At 50.8% G+C, this 2,360-nt stretch overlaps 1 protein-coding gene across 1 annotated transcript; it reads left to right on the top strand.

Annotated features, from left to right (window-relative positions):
* The first annotated feature begins 1,253 nt into the window (after positions 1 to 1,253).
* LOC138909219 (uncharacterized) lies at positions 1,254 to 1,934 on the top strand. The gene has a single exon (XM_070200407.1). The coding sequence runs from the start codon at positions 1,254 to 1,256 to the stop codon at positions 1,932 to 1,934; it is 681 nt and encodes a 226-aa protein (XP_070056508.1).
* Positions 1,935 to 2,360: the final 426 nt, after the last annotated feature.

Raw genomic sequence — 2,360 nt, 5'->3', positions numbered from 1 at the left:
CCGCAGCAGAGCCAGTCCTGATAGATTTCACGTCAGCACCAGGCTTTCAGGAGGTCATGGGTCGTATGGTGCGGTTCGTGGATTCTATGACCCAGGCTGGTTTATTTCCAGTAGACCCAGCCTCATCTCAGGCGGGAGGGGGAGCACATATCCCTACTGCTAATCCACCTGGGCATGCAACTGCCGTATATCAGACCCCGGGCACACTACCCGTGGGCGGCCCTCACCCAGTTACAGCGGTCGTACCTGAGCCTAGACCAGCTACGGCCGGCGAGCCGCAAAAGCTTTTGGACAGATGGACTAGGCTTCACCCTCCGGTCTTTGGGGGTGAGCGACATGAGGATCCCCAGGACTTTATCGATAGGTGCAGGGACATACTGCACAACATGAGCATATTGGAGTCTCACGGGGTGGATTTCACTACCTTTCAATTGGAAGGCAGGGCACGTAGGTGGTGGAAGGCTTATCTTCTTGGCAGACCAACAGATTCTCCTCCTATTACTTGGGATCAGTTCACACGCCTATTCCTAGACAGGTATATTCCACCCTCGTAGAGGGAAGAGTTGCGGTGTCAGTTTGAGCGGCTCAAGCAAGGCCAGATGTCAGTGACCGAGTATGAGGCAAGATTTTCTGAGCTGTCTCGCCATGCACTTATGATACTTCCTACTGAGGCGGAGAGAGTGCGGAGGTTCGTTGCGGGGCTGCACTCTAGTATTCAGGCTATCATGGATCGGAAGGCTGAGATGGGGACTCCCTATCAGTTAGTGGTGGAGATTGCTCGCAGGATTGAGGGTTATCGTCAGAGGGATAGAGAGCGGATGCAGCGGAACAAAAGGTCTCATTTTTCTGGAGAGTTCAGAGGTGCCCCGGCTGGGGGAAGAGGTCATTTTGGGAGGGGTCAGCCTAGGAGGCCCCCATATTCAGCACCATCACCTCCTCGAGGTGTTCCAGCGCGGCCCTATTTCAGTGCTATGTCGGAGAGTTCTTACAGCTGCCGGCTATTCAGGGTTCTTTCAGTGGGTACTCCGGTCATCATGGTTCTTCCAGTGCCTACTTCAGTGCCATGCTAGAGAGTTCATATCGCCCACCATCTATTCAGGATTCTTCTAGTGGGTAGTCAGGCCATCAGGGTTAGACTTCAGGGCAGTGGTCCACCGCTCCGAGAGATTGTTACGAGTGCGGGGATCCTAGTGATATGAAGAGGCATTGTCCCAGACTTCAGGGGCAAGGCAGTGCAGCAGGGTCAGCAGCCCATGATTACAGCTCCAGTAGCTGCACCTGCCGTCCGGCCACCCAGAGGCGAAGGGCAGGTGGGTAGGGTCCATCCCAGAGGTGGAGATCAGGCAAGCAGAGGCCAACCAAGTGGCGCTCCAGCCAGATTTTATGCTTTCTCGGCCAGACCAGATGCAATGGGCTCAGATGTCGTGATCACAGGTATTATCTCTGTCTGTGATAGGGATGCTTCAGTATTATTTGATCCAGGATTTACTTATTCGTATGTGTCATCTCTATTTGCTCACCTTCTGGATATTTCTCGTGAGTCCTTGAGTACTCATGTTTATGTGTCCACTCCTGGGGGCGATTTTGTTGTTGTGGACTGGATCTATCGGTTCTGTGTGGTCACATTCAATGGTTACGAGACTAGAGCGAATCTTCTGTTGGTTGATATGACCGATTTTGAGTCCATCCTAGGCATAGACTGGCTATCTCCATATCATGCCATCCTTGATTGCCATGCCAAGACTGTTACCTTAGCGATGCCAGAGTTGCCGTGGTTGGAGTGGAAGGGTTCATTTGTTAGCACATCTAGTCGGGTCATCTCTTTTCTGAAGGCTCGACATATGATCGAGAAGGGTTTCTTGGCTTATCTAGCCTATGTCTGGGATACCACCGTAGAGTCTTCGATGATTGATTCATTGTTAGTAGTTCGGTAGTTCGCCGATGTGTTTCCTTCGGACCTTCCAGGCATGCCACCAGATCATGATATCGATTTCTGTATTGACTTGGCTCCAGGCACTCAACCTATATCTATCCCACCATACTTTATGGCTCCGGAAGAATTGATGGAGTTGAAGGAACAAGTTGAGGAGTTACTAGCAAAGGGGTTCGTCAGACCGAGTATATCACCTTGGGGTGCACCAGTATTATTTATGAAGAAGAAAGATGGGACTATGCGGATGTGCATTGATTATCGCCAGTTGTTGCGTACCCGTTGTTGCGTATTGATGAATTTTTTGACCAGTTACAGGGTGCTAGGGTGTTCTCTAAGATTGCTTTGAGATCAGGGTACCATCAGTTGAAGATTCGGGACTCAGATGTTCCAAGACTGCTTTCCGTACTAGATATGGCCATTATGAGTT

Source organism: Nicotiana tomentosiformis, chromosome 4 (assembly GCF_000390325.3).
Source record: "Nicotiana tomentosiformis chromosome 4, ASM39032v3, whole genome shotgun sequence".
NCBI classification, from domain to species: domain Eukaryota; kingdom Viridiplantae; phylum Streptophyta; class Magnoliopsida; order Solanales; family Solanaceae; genus Nicotiana; species Nicotiana tomentosiformis.
This window is presented reverse-complemented; position numbering and strand designations above follow the sequence as displayed.